This window comes from Nyctereutes procyonoides, unplaced genomic scaffold, assembly GCF_905146905.1.
Source record: "Nyctereutes procyonoides isolate TBG_1078 unplaced genomic scaffold, NYPRO_anot_genome, whole genome shotgun sequence".
In the NCBI taxonomy this organism is placed as follows: domain Eukaryota; kingdom Metazoa; phylum Chordata; class Mammalia; order Carnivora; family Canidae; genus Nyctereutes; species Nyctereutes procyonoides.
The window spans coordinates 63075396-63094779 of NW_026575126.1; the positions used below are offsets into that span (position 1 = coordinate 63075396).

General features: G+C 53.7%; 1 protein-coding gene across 3 annotated transcripts in view; it reads right to left on the reverse strand.

Moving 5' to 3' along the window:
- MAD1L1 (mitotic arrest deficient 1 like 1) overlaps nt 1-19384 on the reverse strand; it is a 347835-nt gene that overhangs the window by 203975 nt on the left and 124476 nt on the right. For all 3 annotated transcript variants that reach the window (XM_055340060.1, XM_055340059.1, XM_055340058.1), the window contains one exon: nt 1033-1177. In XM_055340060.1, the coding sequence (XP_055196035.1) occupies nt 1033-1177 (145 nt within the window). The remainder of the gene's footprint in view (nt 1-1032; nt 1178-19384) is intronic.

Genomic DNA, 19384 nt, shown 5'->3' on the forward strand with positions numbered 1-19384 from the left:
CATGGTAAGAAATGTGCTGCAGAAGCCATAAAATGGCAGACTTTTAGTAGCTGAAATATGACTTGTCCTCTCAAGACTCTATAAGCAGGAGGTCTGAGAAGCAAAGAGCATGAGGCACAACTCCTGGAATCCCCCTGGTGGACTGCCATTCCCTGGCGTAGCTCACTCGGCCCACACAGTGTCGGGTTCAGGGCAGACAGGAAGTTTCTTTGCCCAGCAAGCTGGACACCCGACATCCGTGCCTGTAGAGCGTCTAGGGATGGATTCAGGCTCTCTCCTTCCTGTCTTCTGAAACTTCAGCACTCAAGCTCCCACAGACAACCTCAAATCATGCTCCAGCAGACTGTTGAGCCAGACAGCGGAAGCTCTTCAGGACAAGGACAATTAGAGAGATCCCAGCCCCACATATAAGGCTGAGAACAAGAACATTCTGCCCAGTGCATCTGGATCTGGAAGACAGTTTTCATTCCAGACCACAGGCCACGGACCCACTGCCATTTACCCTGGGCTCATGGGTCGCTGAAGGAAGGGAAGACTGCCCCTGCCCACAGACTAGAGCAGGGTGGACCCTGCCTGCGAGCCAGAGCCCCATGGGTCGGCATAGCCCCAGCCCTACCCCTCACCAGGAGCACTGGGTCTCTGGACAGCCATCCAGAAAGGGGCCCACACCTGGGCCCTCGGAGTCTCAAAGAGACCACCCAGGGTTTAAGGAAGAACCCTGCTGTTAGAACCCTGCTAACATGACAGGATAAAAGCACAGCATGAGAAAGTCGCCACAACTACCTACTTTAGGTGCAGGGAAGCTGATGGTCCTCTGAGGGGGATGCGCAGCAGCTCCACACAAGCCTGACTGATCAAGAAGCAGGACACAAACCACTGTGGTTAAAAGTGCCCTTAGTGATCTCAAGAGCCATGGGTGCCTGGGAACCAGACACTATGTCTGGACGTGGAAGGGATGGGCTGGCAGCTGCTGGCCAGGACGGCAGGCCTCTTGAGCAGGGCCAGCCTGGGCACCCCCACCATGCCCTGTACCTTTGTCAGCAACAGAACTCGCTTCTGGAGTCTCCGTGCCAGGGCCTCCTGCGTCTCCCGCTTCTTCCTCTCCTCCAACAGCTGGCTGCTGACCTGGCGGACCTCCTCCTGGAGCTGCTGCCGGACTTTCTCCAGCCCACGGGCACTGCACAAGAAAGGCAAAAGGGCAGAGCAGTGAGGCCCGGCCCGCAGAACACGACCCCAGCCACGGGTCCCCCAGGACCAGAACATGCTCGTCACGCAGGTCCCAAAATAGAGCCACACGTGCAACCGGCACGCTGCCATTTCCTCGCTGGTGAATAGCTACTTAGAGCTTTTCAGGAGTTTCTGGATTTCAAAGAGACACCCAGGGTGATCCCAGAACACGGCAGGCGGCGGGGGGAGGGGGAAGCTCAACCCCACACACAATGGGAAAAATTGTCAGCAACACAGAGCTTTGGGAGAAAGCACTTCTGAATGAGCTAAATTACCAGCAAGCATTTCCATCCGGATCACAGCAGCCAGATGTGCAGTTGGTGTTGGGGAGCCCCCACCATCCCAAGTTAGGGCCCACTCCCCCCAGAGCTGCCCTGCTGGCTGCCAGCCAGGGGTTCTGACACTGGGGCAGGGGCATCCTGTGGTGGCTCCTCACAACCGGCCAGACCCCCAGCAGGCCAACTGTCCCTGCAGGTCCTGCTTGGGCCAGTGGCCTCCGAGTCATCCCTTCAGGGCCCAGTTCAGGGACCTGCACTCCTGCCCACCTGCATGCTAACATGCAACTCCCAGGTATAGCCTCTCTTTCCCACAAAATGCCCCCAGTCCCTCAGTCCTGCCCAGGGGCTGCTCTCTGCTTCTAACATGTTTCTGAGCAGCCAACGGCAGCCAGTGCCTGACACCAGCAGGAAAAATCCCTGACTCCCAAGACTATGCAGTCTCAGGATTCTGCACCCAGGGTGACTGATGGACGGGATAAGGCTCTGGGGAGCACCCCCAGGAAGGGGGTTCTGTGGAGAGGGGCTGTGAGGAGAGGCATCCTGGGAAAGGCCCCTGAGCGAGGAGCTATATCCTCTCAGGGCACAGAAGGCACCTTTTTCCAAGGGAAATTCTTAAAATCTGCAAAAACCCCCAGAAGCAGAGCACCAATAGGACTGCACTGCCAGGAAAAAAAAAAAAAAAAGGACTGCACTGTCAGGTGACATGTGCAGTGCTCAAAGAGGCGGTACGGGTGAGACAGGACTGAGTTGGGGCTCGGCCGGAGGGCCAGGGAGGGGACCTGTAGGCTCAGCCACACCTGGCCTCCAATCATGTCCTCTTAGCTTTGCGCAACTTGAAGAAAACCTTCATCTGTGAGGATGGCAGACAGTGCTCTCTCTGGAGGTGGCCTCCACCATGCTAATTTCCTCTCCCAGATGTGAGCACAGGGTTTTGTTATTAGGTTTAATTTGGAAATGAAAGTGGATCACACACGGAGAAAGCGAGGACACGCTGGGTAAAGAGCCCTGTCTGGGCGCCCAAGGTTGGCCGAGCACAGGGACCATTGCTCGCTCGCACTTCATTTTGGCCATCCTGGAGTCTTACACTGAGGTGTGACCCACTGCACGTGCCACCTCCAGGTGTTCCATGACCAAACACATAAAAACAGGTACAAATGTTCACTTGAAACAGAGGCTATTTTGGGGCACCTGGGTGGCTCAGTGGTTGAGCATCTGCCTTTGGCTCAGGTTGTGATCCTGGAGTCCTGGGATCCAGTCCCACATCGGGCTCCCTGTATGGAGCCTGGAGCCTGCTTCTCCCTCTGCCTGTGTCTCTGCCTCTCTCTGTGTCTCTCATGAATAAATAAAATCTTAAAAAAAAAAAAAGATGCTATTTTGAGTTCTAACTCAATCTAAAACTCTGCATAGGTCAACCTAACAATCAAGCACTGTGGCATCGACCCCAGAATCACTGAACTCAGGTGGGCAGTTCATGAAGGCTTGGAATCAGTGCTCCTGCGCTGGCTGGTGCACACAAAGGCACGACCACAGCCAGCACACCGTCCAACCAAGCTGCTCAGAAGCTCCCCAGAGCACAGGTTCGGTGGGGACAGCCCTGGGGGAATCTGCCAAGCCCCAAACCCTACCAAGTGGGAGCACAATGCCCTCATAGCCACGTGGGGGTCAGACTGGAGACCACACCCCGAGAGCTGCTGGCAGCCAGGAGGGAAGCCGGGGCACAGGACAACCACATCTTAGTCTGGGGCTGCCAGTTCCCTGGGCAGACCCTTAAAGAACCAGTGGGCCTCTGCCCCCCAGTGCCTGACCACAGCCCACAGCCTTCCCCTGAGATGTCACAGAAACAAGTGTATCAACTGAGAGGCAGCACCACCATGTGTCTGATGGAACCCACAGAAAGGTGACTGGGCCTAGGCCCAGGTAGGTGAAGCCCTCGTGCATAGTTAGAAAGAATGCCTACCCCTCCTGGTGGTAAAATGCTTTCCATGAAACTTGGATAGGAAGGAAGAAAGCCAGAGGACACATGACCCTGCAAGGTTGGCACTAGGCCTGAGTGTGTTCTCTGCCCCGCCCATAGCCGCAGGATAAGCACCATCCTCAGAGTTGTCGGCCTGTGTCCCCAAGGCCTGCCCCGAGGCCTGACACTCGGTCTGCACTCAACTGCTCAAGAGACAGAACTATAGGTAAAATCCACCTTCAGGACACCTCAGGGGAGCCACCAGATGCTCTGTAGTGGCTTGCCCAGCACCATCAGCACCAAGAGGCACTCAGCAGCCTGCCCAGTGGTGACCAGCCCTACATGAACCCAGAGATGAGAAGTGCAGGTACAACCTCGTGGGGCTGCACGCCGATGGGGCTCAGAAACCGCACAGCTTCCATGAACCAAGAGTAGGAGACAAAAAGGGTCACTGTTGCTGTCAAGCCATAACAGAGACACAAAGAGAGAGAGCCCTGACATCATGGAGCAGCCACCACAGAAAGCAGGGCTGCAGGCACTAAAGGAAAGGGGGGGACACCATTGAACCTAGTAAGTCAGATGTCTGCGGGGGCCCCACAGGGCAAAGCCGAGTGTGGGGAAGGGGATCCATGCACACAACTCAGTCACTGTGACCAGCACAGGACAGTCGAGAAGTAAACATACCAGGTATGCCCAGCACATGAAGAGACATCCAGGAGGTGGCACACAAGGCAGGACTCAGGGGTCAAGGGCATGGCTCCATTACACAGGAAAGAAGCAGGGGAGAGGGACCCCAGTGTGGACAAGGAGGGAGCTTGAGGCAAAGGGCATTAGAGCAGATGAGGAAATGGGAGACGGGTGTGCAGACCACCCTCCCCATGGAGACACTCCTTCAGCTGCAAAGGCATATAGAGCACAGGCTGCAGGCAAGGAGTTGGGAAGGGCCTCACTTCTGTATATAAACTCCCTGGAGACAGAGTAACAGCACACAGCACACACAGCCCCATGGCGGGCCTCACAGATCCTGGCCTCACAGAACACAGGATGAGAAACAGCAAGGCCCTCAGGACAAGGACGAGAAACAGCAAGGCCTTCAGAGACAAGAAGCCCAGCCTCCCACAGGAGCAGTTTTCTGACGTTTCCACAAATCCAGGCCAAAGTACTCTGAAAGAGCTGTTCAAACCACTAGCCCTCGGGCGGCCCTGCCTCCTCCCCGACATGCCAAGGGGCGGAAAGGGACCCCACGTGTGTGCCGAGCCCAGGGCCCTGACCCATGATACTAGTGCCCAGATGGCCAACTCTTCCCATCAGGATATCCTCTCTGGTGAAACTCAGCCTTTCTTGGGAAGCAAAGAAGAGAACACTCATAAAACATTAAACCGCTAGTTCCAAGAGTAAGCTGAACCCTTAGGGTCACTGGCATTTCCGCAAGCCTTTGGGAGTTCAAAACAAAGTGCTTAGCACTTGAAGGAGAAGTCGGCATGCCTATCGATCAATGCCTTTTTGAGCTGGCATCTGTTCAGACGAGGTCTGAGCTTCTGAGAACCATCTTTGTACTACGGCCCCTTCACGTCATCCTCATCAGAAAAGTCCCCACCTGAGAACACCTACCTTCAAGGAACAGAGGACAAAGCTTGCTCTGAAGCAGCAGGAGACATTTTAATGACCTTCTTGGAGACATGGAGGATGCAGGATCTGGCCCTGACCCCCCATGACCTCTGCAGCCCCCACCCCCGGCTGTCTGTGTTCTAGTTCTGCCCACCACTGCAGGCAGCCCAGGTGCCCAGGGAAGAGCATCAGCCACCTTCCCCTGTGCTGAAGAAGGCCCATGGACTGGCCACCATCCCTGGGAAGGACCTGGACAGGGTGGTGCTGTCCATCCAGGAAGGAGTCATCCCTAGTACAGCTCCACGCCTGCTGTGGTGCCAGGGCTTCATGCCAAGTCTTGCCCGGCTTGTAAATACGAAGGGTGCAAACACTGACAGCCATTGCCAGACTTGAACTCAAAACAACTCTGAGCCAAGTAAATCTTCAACCAGGACTCAGACAAGGAGGTGCTCGCACATAAGCACAGGTCATGCTGACCACTGTTGACCACTTCCCGAGAACATTAACTGCATAGCACAAGCTAACCCATGGGGTCTCCAACAGGTGAAGGGGTAAATATGACATGTGCATGCATGCTGGTTTCTAGCAAATACACTTTCATGCGAAACCAAGAAAACATTAACAAGGTTTTATTCACACTTTTGAAAAATCCCTAAAGCATCTCCTTAGGACCCTAGGAAATGCAGATTAAACCACTAATGCATCTGGTCCTTAAGTTTTCTCAACTGACAGCTAAATTATGGCCCCAAATGGCTCACTCCCTCACATGAGGTCCTCTGCGCCCCATAGGGCCACTGCCCAGGCTAAGCCACCATCAAGAGCAGGTGACCCTGTTTTCTGTCCAGGGTATTTGGGCTCCCAGGGTGAGTCAGGATGGATGGACAAGCACAGGTCCAGCCCCAGACAGCACAGGGCCTATCCCAACCACAAAAAGGCAGCCAAAATGTTGGCCCCATTGAGGCTCAGCAGGGAATGTTGAGAGGCTGAACATTCTAGAAATCTGTTTGTCCAGCAGAAGGAAGGGGCAGGTCACAGAAAGGACAGGAGAGAGCTAAGGTCCAAGAGTGGACAGCAGGTCAGAACAAGCTGGTTCAACACATGTAACTGGCAGCACAGGACACACACCTAGTTGGGGTATCAGGCCAGGCTCGCAGCTCATACTGTTTCACCATTAGCTGGATGGCTCAGGGTGCCAGGATGACACCCAGCCAGAGGGAACCCAAGGAACACAGCAGGTGCACAGAGTCCTGTAGGGGCCAAACTCCAGCCAACTGAGAGCATAGCGAGGGGGCAAAGGCCAAGGGGAACCCCCTGACCTGGGTGAGGAGTGACAAGGGCCCAGGCACAGGGAAGAGGGCAGGGCAGCTAGTCGGCAGGGCAGCTAGTCTCCAGGACCAAGGGGGCCATGTAGGCTCTGGGTGATCTCAGGGCCATCCCAAGCTCAGGGCTGCTTGCTGACAGTCAACCTCCAGCCAGAGGGGTGCATGCAACTTGGATTCCCTTATGGACTTTGGGTTTTCTTCTAGAAAGTGTAGCAGGGAGGATACAGTGGATAAGCACATGTTCCACAGAGCACAGAGAAACCACGGGTCACATGCTAAGCAAGCTGACAGGGGCACAAGGGCCACACAACTCAGCTCCTTCCCAACCATACCAGCCCCCTTGCCTCTGCCCCCTGAGTGGGGGTGCACAGTGGGCGCACGCTAGGCACACAACCTGGAACACTCTCCCACCTCCCAGCCTCTGTGATACCCATCAGACCATCTTCCCTCCTGCCATCTTACTTCAGATCTTTATTATTTGTCCTCATGGCACAATTTCTAAGTTCACATGTGTTTATCTGCTTCAAGCCTCTGTCTCCGACTGTGTTCCATGAGGCAGGGGTGGTATTTACTCACCACCCCAGACCTGAGCGCACGCAAGAGGTCTTCAAATGCTTGCCTTACACTTTTGGAGGATGGCCAGCCTCCGTCCCCAGTCTGGTCCCTGGAGTTCACAGACAGCTCGGGGCTCCTGGACCAGCCTCTGATTAGAGGACAGAGAAAGAGGGGGATCGGTCCAGTGAGGGGTGGCTTGGGCAAGGATGCAGTAAAGACTCCCAGGAGTGGAAGGCAGAGGGACACACATGGGTTTTGGGAGACTTGACCAACAGGAGGGGAAGGTGGGAGTCTTGGAAGGACCCGGCTCACCATCAGACACGCTCAAGGCCAGGCTGAGGAGAGTGTGCCCTGCCCAGCTCTTGGAGGAATCTACCAGTGACACACATTGCACACATTCTGAAATGGAATGCCTTCATGAGTGACCCTGGCAGAAATGTCCAACAGGACACCACGCCAAGCACTGCACATACATTCTGCAGCCACAAGAAACATGCACCCAGCCATGTTTATGGGGACGTGGCAGGGAGCCACATGACAACTCAGGAAGGCGGGGATGAGTCCACAGGTGGTACATGGATACTGACTGCAGAAACACTCTCCCAAAGGCAACCCTGTGCCAGGGGCAGGCGTCTACTCCCAATTCCCTGCCAAGTGAGATTCTTGCCACCACAGTGCCTGGAAGCCATTACAGTGCACACAGCCCACAGCCCAGGGCACTCAACAAAAGTGGGACACTAGCAGTGGCATCCAGAGAGCCCTGGATTCCTCCGGCTAGAGATTTCCAATAACCCTGGTGTGAGCCCACTCAGCATCTGACTGGTTGGATGCTCCCAGGAAGCCTGACCTTCCATTTCTTCCCTGGAAGAACGGAAGCCACTGACCTCTGCCCTGCTTTGCCTAACGGGCAACAGGGAACCTAATGAGACACATATCAAAGTGCAAAGCAAGTGTGAATCCCTCTGCCATGCCCCTGCCTACACGGGGGAGGGCGGGGGGGTGCACAAGCAGATCTCCCACCTGCATTCAGATGGGGTGGAGAAGCCGTGAAGTGGACTTCTCCAGTGCCTGGAAAGGCCTTGACAGACCACCAGCTGAGATTCGCACCATGATTCACTTTCTGAAGCTGCACGTGGACCAGAAGGTAAAAACAGAAGAGGTCAGCAGCCAAGATCTCCACAGAAGTCAGAACTCAGAAATCGGTCTCCTGAGCAGACAGGCTGCCCAGCAGGTGACAAACCTTCTGAGCAAAGGACACCCCTGCACACCTGGTCCTGCTGACCCACAGGAAGAGAAGGAGGGCCCTGCCAGAGTCGCACGGCTGGAGTGTATGCACAGGGGCGACTTCCCACCACAAGGTCAGTTCTGAGCAGCACAGGGAGGGCAGGTGTTGGGGCCAGCAGTGCAACCACAGGCTCGTCAGTCTGGCTATGTGCTAGCTGTGGCACGACGTGTACCACATGCAGGGGAAGGAAGGGACAGGAGGGCAGAGGCGGGCTGTGCCTCCTTGTGGGTCCTGCTCAGACTCCCCAGAGGGCCTGCCTTGGCAAGGGAGCAGTGACCCTCACCCTGGCACCCTCGACATCAGGGCCAGACAGCACGCAGCTATCTTTGTGCATGTCATCTGATTCCCATCCTAAATGCCTCCAAATGTCATTACACATCTCTCTGAAAAATAAAGAAACGAACCTAAACAACAGAAACAAAATCAGAGAAGAGGAACGTTGAAGAATTTGCTCAGAGGCGGGGCAGGCAGAACAGGCCAGGCGGCGGCCATGTGCCCTGGCGCCAACACGCAGGTCAGATAGTCAGGTCCATGCTACACACCCTCCTGAATGACCTTGAGATGTGAGAAGGAGAATTGGCCTTGCGGTTTCAATTCAATCCCACCATGATGAATAATCTGATTTAGCTGATCAGTGCCCAGCCTTCAAACCCACAAGTGGGACTGGCCCCAAATCACAGCCGTGGGGAGTCCACGTGAGGCGAGCTCTGCGTCCCCCAGTGCTGGCGTGCCAGGCATGTGGCAGAATGAGCTCACCACCCACCCCAGGCCCCTGAGACCCGACACACGAGGACACAGCAGAGGGCATTCAGAGCCTCAAGTCCTACGGGGCAGCTGCCACACACCCTGGAGCTCCAGACTGCAGGTGCTGGCAGGTTCAAGGGAAACAACAGCCGTCACATAATTAAAGAAACCCTACTGTCCAGCAACACAGGGCTTTATCCCAAGTGCCATGGACATGTCCAGCTTTGACCTCTCAGGACCAGGGAAAGGCTTCCACGTGTATCACGTCACTCCAGCCCCCAGCTTCCCTGAGGATGAGCATCTGTGCACAGCCCCAGGTCATAATGCACAGAGTCACACCACAAGCAGGCAATAGAGCCAGGTGGGGAGTCTATCAAAGGTGCCATGTTCCTGCTTTTACACCCATGCTCAGGTTTTTGCCTGCTTTTAGAAAGGCAAAATCCATTGACTACCTGGCCCCATGCAGACACTGGTTGCCAGTCACTGCCCTCTACCACAAGTCCCAGGTTTCAGGTTGGGAAAGGCACGAGGAGGTGAGACAGATGACCACCCCCCACCAAGGTGCTCTCCACCAGCATGCTGATGGTCATGGGCACATGAGGCTCGCCTGAGGCCATGTGAGTGCTGCGTTCCTTTCCAAAGAGATGACCTCTGAAGACACCTCACCACTGGCACCCAATCACTCACTTCCACACTTTCCTGTAAGACGCCCCCACAGATTCTCCCATCTGCAAAGGACCTGAGCAGCTCCAGTCTGAAGCCACGGCCACCATGCCCCACATGATGGCGACTGCTAGAGATCACTCCAGGGTCAGCTCTGAAGTCAGGGTGCATGGGCAAGAGGGCTCTGTGGAGGAGTGGGCTTGGGTGTCCCCCCACCTTGTCAGTGACCCTGTCTGCCCACCACTGAAGCTGGGGGGTCAGGGTGGGGCTGTGTAGCCACCTATAAGGGGCTCCTCAGTCTACAAGTGAGGGCAGGAGGCCAACAGAGGCTCAGCTGAGGCGGTAGGTATCGAGGTAGGAGAGGAGGCAGATGAGCAGAATCTCCCCCACATCTCTCTCTGGCGTCAACCAATGGCCCGTTAGCAGCTCCGTGGCCGAGGCACCCAATGTGCCGACCGTCGATGGACAGCTGCGCGTCCACGAGCAAAGCTGCAGCCTCACACGGCACAGCCTGCAACCAGCACTTGTGCTCCAGCGGGGCGTCCTTCCAGCTGTCCGGCAGTGCCTGATTAATAGACCCCATCCTGCCTGTTTACTCTCCCATTGATTTTGCCGTCCTCAACCCAAAGCACCAGTCAATACCCAGTTAGGTGTGGCCCCTTCGTGGGGATGCTGATGTTGACCACCTCCTAGAGAGCTGCAGTCCCCCCTCCCCCAGGTAGGAGCCCTCGTCAGGGATGTAGGACATGGGGGCCATGTGGGGGCATGCCTGAGGAGAAGCGCTCCCTCCAAGGGGCGACATTCATGTGGCCGTGGCAGACAAGCTCTCTAAGGGCTGGCACCCCACTAATAAACATCTCTAAAGCATTTCCCATGACGAACAACAGAAATGAAAGGAGAAAATGAGATTTTAAAAAATCATTAGTTTCTCTTTTACGATTTTTCTTAGTGAAGCTGAGATGGGAGAAGCATCTGCTCACCCATCACCGTGTCAACACAGCAGCTCACTTATTAACCCCACTTCCTGCTCAGCCCAGGCTCAGGGGCCTAGAAAGCTGACACTTGAGAAATGCCAGCTCCAAGCAGTTTATTTCCTCTTGAACTTTAACAACTGACTAAGACAGAAATGACCTTTAGATGGAAGGGCTAGTGCTTGTTGGGACCGCGGGAGCATGGCTGTGCTCCACCGCAGGGAGGGTGCTGGGCAGGCTTGATGTTGGGAGGCCGCCACCTGACCACACCCTTGCAGGTGACCAGGTGTCAGGGCACAAGGGCTCTCAGCTTTTCCAGTGAGGCAGTAGAAGCTGGCTTGAGGGCTCTAGACACACCCAGATGACTGCCTGCATCATATTCCCTGGGGCCCAGAGGCACCCAAGACACAGCCAGCCTCAGACACGGCCTGAAGCACATGTCAGCAGAGGACTGTGGGCCGAGGGTGCAAAGACTCCCTGACACACTGCAGACACTGCCTCTCTCATCTTCCACGTGAGCTCTGCAGATCACTTCTCAACCTGTTCATGGAAGGGTGGCTTCAAAGAGCAGTGCCAGCAGATGGGGGTAATGGGGAGGTGATGGACATTCACCAGTATTCCCCAGATCTGACAAGACAATTCAGAGAAGTTTGGAAGTATCTAAATAGTGTATAAAAATAAAATTCTGGTGTAATTACAAATACTGTTCTAATTTTCTGAAATCCCTGGAGGAGAAAAGGGCCAACCATAAAGATAGTCATAGCAGCTCATGGCAGTGTCAGGCATGCCACGTGGCCCCACTGCCAGCCTCAGGAGAGAAGCCAGTGACCTGCAGGTAGGGGAAGTGGCTGCAGGGTGAGCACACACAACACCCACAGGGAAGGGGCAACATAGGGAGCACATTAGAGAGGTGAACACCAAACACAGCCAGCCTCTGGGCCATGGTAAGGGACACCGACAACTGGGGACGCCACTGCTCACCCCTACCATTCAGCAGACACTCCACCTCACATCCCTGAATCTCCTGGGGGGATTCTGCAGCCACGGCCCAGGGAGCACCGTCAGGGCAGGAAAGAAGGAAGGAGGCAGCAGACATGACAGAGGCAAAGGCATGATCTCAACAAGGGGACCTCTGCTGGGGCCCATCTTTCTTCCCACTGGAGACAGGGATGCAGCCCCAAGCCTGCACAAGGCACAACTGCCGGTTCAGAGGCAGGCATGGACTCACTGTTCACGCAACCAACAAATCAATGCAAACAGTGTCAGGCCCCAACCTGAGAGCAGACATAGGGTGACAGCCTTATTTAAGGAGCTCAGAGAGAGAGTGGCATGCCAGGTCCAAGGAGAGACATCTTACCAGGAGAGGCCAAGAGGACAGGCAAAGGACATAAAATCCCATAAAATGCTCCAAGGCCCAGCCTTGCTTTGCCCACAGCCACTAAGATTCCAGCAACCACCTACATACAGAGACCAATGACCAGACAATTCCCACACCGTTTCCCGTGGCCCCAAGCTCATCATAGCCATGACCCCATGCATCAGACACAAGAATTGGTGACCGGAAGACTATGTCCTTTGAAAGGACCCCTTCGTGGCCAATCACACTATCAGGAAACCCCAGGGAGCAATGATGAGTGGGTGCACCCACTGCAGCGCCGTGTTCTGACAGAGGGGGACGCACCCCTAGGAGCCTGAGCCACGCTCTGTCCCCAACTTCACGGCACCAAGTTCAGACTGCTCCAAGGTCCCAGAGCATGCTCATCTACTCCAGCACCCCGCCCACTCCAGGAGTGACCTCCACACGCCTCCCCATTGTCTCCAAACCACTAGGGGCCAAGGACCCATCATTCGCTATGCAGCCCCCTGCCAGCCCCACTTACACAGGGAGAGGGCATCTGCTCAATGAGCCTCTTGGTCATTAACATTATGAAACCATTTATTGAATAAGTTGTTTTTTGAGTAAAATCTACACAAAATAAAACTCATCATTTTAAACCACATTAAAGTGAACAATTTCGTGGTTTTTAGTATATTCACAATACTATCCAAACATAATATAAATTCAAGAAGACTTTCTTCACCCCAAAAAGAAACCCCACACCCACTGGCAGCCCCTCCCCAGGTCCCAGCACCCACGTCCCACTCTGTGTCTGTGGATTCACCTAGTGTGGACAGTCCATCTTTGTGGAATCGTGCACCACAGGACCCTCTCTGACTGGCACCTCTCACCGAGTACCACGGTTTCGAGGTCTATCTTTACTAACCAGGTGTGTCCACATGGCACTCCGTTTAAAGATAAACAATGCTCCACTGGATGGACAGCCACCCCTGGTTCATCTGTGTATCACCCAGTAAACGTGTGTGTTCTGTCCAACTCTGGCTCCTCTGAGTGGCATGGTACTGAGCACTCAAGTGCAGGTTCTGTGTGAACATACGTCTTCAATCCCCTCAGGAACATCCCTACAAGCGGACATGCCAGGCCAGATGGCAACTCTATGTTGACCTTCTCAGGACTTGTCAGACCATTTCCCACAGTGGCCACACACCTCGTATCCCACCCACGGCCTTAACCCACAGTGGTTACTTTCTGTTTTCTTACATTAATGTTATAGCAGCACTACACATCATGACACACGATTACAGAGGTTTACTGCTACAAAGGCCACGCCATCCTCCCCCGGTCCTGGCCATCCCAACATGTGTGAGGTGGGTCTCACGGTAATTTCAATGCTCTTCACGTGATTGTTGAGCATTTGTAGAAAAGTAGACTTAAGTCCTTTGCCCTTTGTGTTTGCGGTAAAACATATACAACATACATTTTAACCATTTCTAAGTGGACACCAGGGGCATTGAGCACATCCACAGTTATTCAGCCACCACTACCCATTTCCAGAACAGTCCATCTTCCCACACTGAGACTCTGTCCCCATTAAACACCAACCCCAGCTCCTGGCCCCACCCTCCACTTCCTGTCTCTCTGAGTTTGACTCCAGGGACCTTGTACGCATGCACTCCTACAGTATTTGTCTGGTGTCTGGCTCCTTTCACTGAGCATCACGTCCTCAAGGTTCATCCATACTGGAGCAGGTACCAGAATTCCCTTCCTTCTAAAGGCTGAGTGATAACCACATCGTTTGGATACATCCCTGTTTTATTATTTATTTAATTAATTCACCTGCTGATAGGCCCGTGGGCTGCTTCTCACTGTGAACTACTGTGAACGCAGCTGCTACAGGATGGGCATGCAAGCATCTGCTCCAGCCACCCCATCCTTCCACAGCGCCTGCACCATGTTACACAGAATAGTTGTGATTTCTCTACTTCCTCGCCAACCCTTGCAGCTTTCTGGTTTTTTGATGGCTGCCATCCTAACCCCATTGCATATGGGCCATCTGTGTCCTCTGTGGAGGGATGTCTGTTCAGGCCCCTTGTCCATTTTTAAATTCAGTTGTTAGTCTTTTTGACGTTGAGCTGTGAGAATTCTTTATGCATTCTGGATGCTAGATCCTCATCAAATACATGATTTGCAAGTCTCTTCTCCCATTCTGTGGGCTGACTTTTCACTTCCTTAACAGCGTCCTTTGACGCATTTAAGTGTTTGATTTCAATAAAGCTCTGTGTGCTTCTGGAAACATATTTGAGAAGACACTCCCCAGTCCAAGGTCACAAAGACTTATTAGGACACCAATGTTTCTTCCACGAGTTGGCAGTGTTAGCTCTTGCGTTCAGGTCTATGACCCACCTGAGTCACCTTGGAGGATGTGCTAAGGCAAGCACCCAATGCGTGCTTCTGAAATTGCAGACCAGAAGATGAGGTAGGAAGCGATTCCTCCCCTTCCATGTATTGGAATAGTTTGAGAAAGATCAGTGTGAGCGCCTTCTTTAAACATAAGGTAGAATTCACCAGTGAGGCCATCTGGTCCTGGGACTTTCTTTGCTGGAAATATTCTGGCTGCTGATGACTAACCACGTAAGGTCTATTTGTAGTTCCCACGACTTCGATCCGTTCTGGCGCTCCATGTGTCTCGCCGAGACGGTCGAGCATGTTGATGCACGATACTCCATGATGCTCTCATAGCCCTTTCTCCCTCCGTGGGGCCTGTAACAATGTCCCCACTCCCACTCCTGCTTCACTGACCCTTCTGTCATATTTGCTCAGTCACTCTACATAATGGTTTGTCCATTTTATCCGTCTTTTCAAATAAATAACTTTTATCTATTGTTTTCTTCTGTCCTCTCTTTCATTTATCTCTAGTTTTTATTATTTCTCTCCTTCTCCTTGCTGTGGATTTACTTTACTCTTCTTCTTCCAGTTTGCTAAGGTAGAAGGCTATTGATCTGAGATCTTTCTTCTTTTTAACCCAGGCCTTTAGAGCTGTAAGTTGCCTGTGAGCGCCATGTATGCTCCCTCCGCCAGTTTTGTGTACTGTGTGTACATCACTCACAACACACAGTCGTTTCTAATTCCCTGTGTTTCTCCTTCAACTCACTGATATTAGGGAGCATATGGTATGATGTCCGTCTGTCTGTGGATTTTCTAAATTTCCCTCTGCCGCTGACTTCTAATATTCATCTCGTTGTGGTAGGAAAACATACTTGGTGTGACTCTCAACTTTTTAAATGAGGCGAGGCTCATGTGGTGGCAGAAATTGTGGTCTACCCTGCATAATGCCCACAGACACGGAACAGGAATGTGGATTCTGCTGTCAGAGGGTGGGCCACAGATGCCTCCATGCCTCAACCTCCTCACTCACAAATGGGGATAAAATCCCTACCTCACGAACTTCTAACACAAACTCAAGGAGAGTAGGTGTACCAGGTGAATGTGAATACCAGTTGTGGGCACAGAAGAAGCAAGCAACATTCAGGAAAAGCTTACAGACGCCAGTGACAAGTCCTTCCTTGTGGACACACTGGCCCATCGCTGAAAAACACTCACCACACTGCTGCCTGGTTTACCAGGTCTAACACAGAGCCTCAGTGGCAGGTAGGGAACACAGACCTGAGAGCACAGGCACAGGCAGGGGCTCAGGTACTCGCGGATACAGCCCAGAGGCCATGGGGGCAGGGCTGCCAGTGCTTCTGGGAGGACACTGCAGGTGCCACATGGTGGCTCTCCCAGGCGGCCTGCGAACACTGACCAGGAGCCATGTACTGAAGGGCATGGGCTTGTCCCAGTGAGTCACCCTGTCTCCAAAGAGCCCCCTTCCTGCGTGCACAGCACCAGTGCCTTTCAGGGTAAGATCCCGCTCAGCACTCCCATAGGCATGCGGCACCCAGCAAGAGGAGGAAGCAGGCTGGTGACAAAGAAAAGTGCTTCCCTTCACATAATTTCTTCACAGGAAATGGATTTCAAAGTGGCCATCTGTCTACCAGATTAGCATCCCAAAGCTACACAACTACACAAGCAAGGAGCCGGCTCTGGCTGAGCCCAGACTTCATCACTGTAGTAGAAAAAGTCCCATTTAAATGATAACAGCGCGAGGTGCTTATGAAGCATTTTATGGGAAGAAGATCCCAACTGCACCTCACTGCTTCCCAACTACCAGGTGGGCCCAGGCAACTGGACACACCTCCTCTCTCTCTGCAGGTCCTCCCCCTGTACCTGGCAGGCTGAGTCACTGAGAAGAGGACAAGTGGGGGCACCCTAATCAGGGGACCATTTGCTCAGGCAAAGCCCCGGTTCCACTTCGGGCATGCCTATCTGAGGGAGCTCTCACCTGCCCACAGCCTCTCTTCCACAGCCTCTCTCTCCCTCAGCCACCGTCTCAGCCACCCACTCCTTCAAGTGTCCCTTTCTTATTACCCTACTGGTCTCCCCCTGGCACCACCCACTGCCTCTGCAGAGGGCAACACCATGCACAGCACCCACCACCTAGGAGGTGGTCAACAAAACATTCTGAACAAATGAAAGGCAGACTTGGAGGCCAGGCACCCCAGGGCTAGGGGGGGCAGGCAGGGGGTGTGCAGCAGGGGAGTGCCACATGCCTGCCCGCCATCTGCCAGCACAGGAGCCAACCCAACTACAGAGGAGCCGCTAGACTCAGACTCCCAGACATGTGCACAGTGAGCAGGCCCCTTGGCACTGCAGGGAGGACGGAGTCTGGAAAGGAAGGGCACCCCCTAGAACACAGGCCAGAGGCACTGGCTGGCATCAACAATTCAGGGCTTGGGGTGAGCGATCCTCAGCCACGTGCATGTGCCCAGGCGATCCAGCACCTCTGTTGTGGCCAACATGCTGTTCATGCACCACCCCCCTATCCATCAGGAACATCCCCAGGAGAAGGGAGTCACCCTGTAGGGATGCCCGCAGCAGCTTTTCCTTCCTGCCACATCAGCATCAGCAGCTTGTGCTTCTGCGTCCTCAGCTGTATCCGAGGGTGTAGTGGGCCAAGCAGCCCCAGAGACACAGAGGGAGAGGATAAGGACCCCACCCTGGGTTTCTCCTCAGCAGGCAGGGGTGAGGAAGGGTGGGGCCCTGCAAGCAGACCAAGGGGCAGAAGCCAGGTACGAGAGTGTGAGAGCACCTTGCACATGAGGATAAAGTTATGCAGCTAGAGGGGCGCACTTGCAGACCCACAGCCATCGTGCAGGGGTTATTCCCTTCCAAAGCCGCTACAGTGAGGACGGTGATCACAGTGGTGATGAAGGCAGGGGCTACCATGGGTGCCGGCCCTGTGCTCCGCACTGCGTACCCTCAGGCTCCGCTGGCCTCATGACAGTCCCAACAGGGAGGTACTAATAGCCCTCCCATCAAGAAGTAAAGAAAACAGGGTGTGGGAAGGAGAAGACTCAGACTCAGGATGGAGCCCAGTCAAGACCAGACACCAGGTCTGTGTGACTGATGTCACACTCTCGAGCACAGTCTGGACCAGGCAGTGGGGTTCCTGGGGCACAGATCTGAGGACTGTCACCATGTTGCACCAAACAGGAAACGTCAGACAACATCACAGAAGACCCCAACACAAGCAACAAAAAAGACTTAAAAAACAGTGTAAAATCCACTCGAAGATAATTTTCAATACTAGAGAATCCAGAAGATGACAAAGCAATGGGGACATCCTGGGACAGTATTCAAGAGTCAACATCACTGAGACACCAGCTCCCCTAAATTAGCCCATGTGGTTAAGGCAAAGCCAATGAGAACTCCCCTTATTTGAAACAAGGTACCCAAACTTGGAGTTCATGTGGAGAAAAAAAACAAGTGGGCCATGAGGAACTCTGCGGAAGACAGAGGTGAGGAGGCCCTGGCTCCCCAGCCAGGCAGCATCCTCACATGCGAAATACAAAAACGGGACTGAAACTCCTAAATCCAAGGAGCCCGGTGTCAGGAAAAGACTAGCAGTCTGCAGAATCTTGTTAAGACGACTGGGAAGTCTCTGGAACACACAGGGAGAGATCACTGCTCCAATCACACGACGACTCAGTGGTCAGGGGTTTGAGACACAAGACAAAGCCATGAAAGACCAAACCGTAGGAGAAGGTTAGGAACTCAGGAAAGACAACATACTCTCCATGCTCATCCAGAAACAAAAACAAAGTAGAAGCATCGTAAGAAAAGGCTCATGTACTCAACTAGATCACAATTAAAAATTAATGTCTGTAGGAAAATTTCATGAGCAAATAGAGGCAAATGTCAAACTGGGAAACCATATTTCCAGACAAAGGGCTAATTTTCTCAAGCTATTAAAAGCTCCTCTAAAAATTAATTTTTAAGAAGACAGAAGAAGAGATAAAGGTTGTGAGCAAGTAAGGAGAAAAACACATAAGTCACATCTATGCTGAGAGCACTTCACAAAGGAAGACACCCAATGGGTCAGCTTGGAAGGTGCAGGGCATGCGTGCGGGGTGATGAGGAAGATGTGCATGAGCAGCATGAGCAGCCACCCGACAGCCTCCACAGCGCCTACGAGACCTGTCACAGCAGGTGCTGCGAGGGGTACACGAAGTAAGCCGGTGACTTCTCCTGAGCGGAGCACATGCTGGCACATGCCACATTCTGTGAAGACGTGCTCAAGCAGACTGGCACAGAAATACTGCCCACATCCCAAGTGGAAGCAGGACCAACCAGCCGAGGTGGACCCCGCCAGAATGTGTCTGGGCAGCAAGGAGGACCTTCCGGGAGGGCAGGCAATGGGGGGTAGGGTGCACCAGGAACCCATAGCTTGGGATGGCCCTTCCCTGCAGCCCAACTTGATACATGCACAGCTTGAGTTCCATGGGAGTCATATGCCTGCTCTGGAGGGTGCAGCCCATGGCCTGCTTCCTTGAGACCCCACCAGGGGTTAGGCAAGTAAACTAACAAGGCCTGCCCCAGGGACTGTATCCGGTTAGGACACCTGATGGGGAGAAAAGGAGGCTCCCCAAACATACCAAACCCAAAGGGCAGGAGGAAGAGGACAAAGCCGGCCCTCAGGAAAGGACCAGAAGCAATACTGACACAGCTTCACGTGGGTCTCAGCCTCAGAACTAAAGAAGTCCTGGTCACATGGGGATTAAAGAGCAGAGCCGCCAGAAGCCCTCCAATCGGAAACTCCAGACAAACGGCTCCATCAGTGACAAGGGGCAGACGAAGATGGATCGGGAGATGGCATGAGACAAATGCACACAGCCGCTAGCACCACCCAACCCTCCTCCTGTGGAGCCTGGAAGATGCTGCCAACAGGACAGAGGCACAAAGCGAAGGTGGCAGAGGAATGAGGTGCCTTAAGTCAGGGCAAAGAGCAGCTGGGAATGCTGAGGCCACACATGATCTTAAAGCACAGAGCTTTAGAGAG